Source organism: Cryptomeria japonica, chromosome 1 (assembly GCF_030272615.1).
Source record: "Cryptomeria japonica chromosome 1, Sugi_1.0, whole genome shotgun sequence".
Classification (NCBI taxonomy): domain Eukaryota; kingdom Viridiplantae; phylum Streptophyta; class Pinopsida; order Cupressales; family Cupressaceae; genus Cryptomeria; species Cryptomeria japonica.
In genome coordinates this window covers 61,892,272-61,893,303 of record NC_081405.1, presented here as the reverse complement: position 1 = coordinate 61,893,303, position 1,032 = coordinate 61,892,272, and the positions used below count along the sequence as shown (strand labels likewise).

Here is a 1,032-nt window from a genome sequence, read left to right as displayed (position 1 = left end):
TGAGCTTAACACCTTACTGTCATGAATTAGGCATGTGTATTGACAGATTAGGACAAGACAAAACAACAAAACATTTCTGAAATACTGCAACAATTTATTGCAGCTATATAATGGATAAACATATTCTTTTTTTCATATAATGGATACCTCTCTTCTATAGCTTCGATGGATTGCAGCAGTATGACTCTTATTACTCCTTCATAAGTATGCACTAGGCACTTAGGGAAAACAAAACTACAAATTGACCTACTGTGCAAAGCACTTATTACCACTAGAAAAATTAAAAAATGTACAAATTTTAGGCATACCTCAAAAGCAATGCTTGAGGTGAATCCCATTAATTGGGATTGGTTCAACTTTACCATCCAACTTAGATAGCTAGAAGGCATTGCACTACTTACACTCAAAAATCATATAAGGCCCACTCCAAAAAGCATCAAACTTTGTATGCTTGCCTGGCCTGCTCTTGAATTCATCCTGTTTAAGAACAATGTCACCTTCCTTGAACACTCTAGGAGAAGCCCTCTTATCAAAATATCTTTTCATTTGAGCTTGGTGATGCTCAATTTGCCTCATTGCCTCATTTCTAACTTCCTCTAGCTCAATCAGCTGAGCCAACCTTGTTGACATAGGCTCTTCTTCAATCATATCCAGCTGGTTAGATAGATCAAGGGCTGGAAACTCAAGTAAAATAGGCAACCTTGCTTCTTTCCCATACACAAGCATGTATGTAGACATTCCAGTGGACCTCTTTGGTGTGATTCTATCAGCCCATAAGGCTAATTAGAGCTTAGTATGCCAAGCTCGCTGATTTCCTTCCATGGTCCTTTTCATGATTCTGAGTAGATTCTTATTTATGGACTCAGCTTGTTCATTGCCCTGAGGGTAATAGTTAGATGAGGTGTTGAGATAAACACCATTCTTTACTCCCCAATCAGATATCCGGCTCCCTACAAAAGCAAGAGCATTATCTGAAACTATAGATTTAGGGACATCAAATCTAGTTATCAACTCATCATAAAAGTTCAAAAC

General features: G+C 37.8%; 1 protein-coding gene across 1 annotated transcript; it reads right to left on the bottom strand.

Moving 5' to 3' along the window:
- Window positions 1-393: 393 nt before the first annotated feature.
- LOC131063195 (uncharacterized) lies at window positions 394-738 on the bottom strand. The gene has a single exon (XM_057996984.2). It carries the CDS (start codon window positions 736-738, stop codon window positions 394-396), a length of 345 nt encoding a protein of 114 aa, XP_057852967.2.
- Window positions 739-1,032: the final 294 nt, after the last annotated feature.

What these genes read in the sequence shown, in the direction of transcription:
- LOC131063195 (XM_057996984.2), bottom strand. Translation starts at nt 738, where the DNA reads ATGTCTACATACATGCTTGTGTATGGGAAAGAAGCAAGGTTGCCTATT.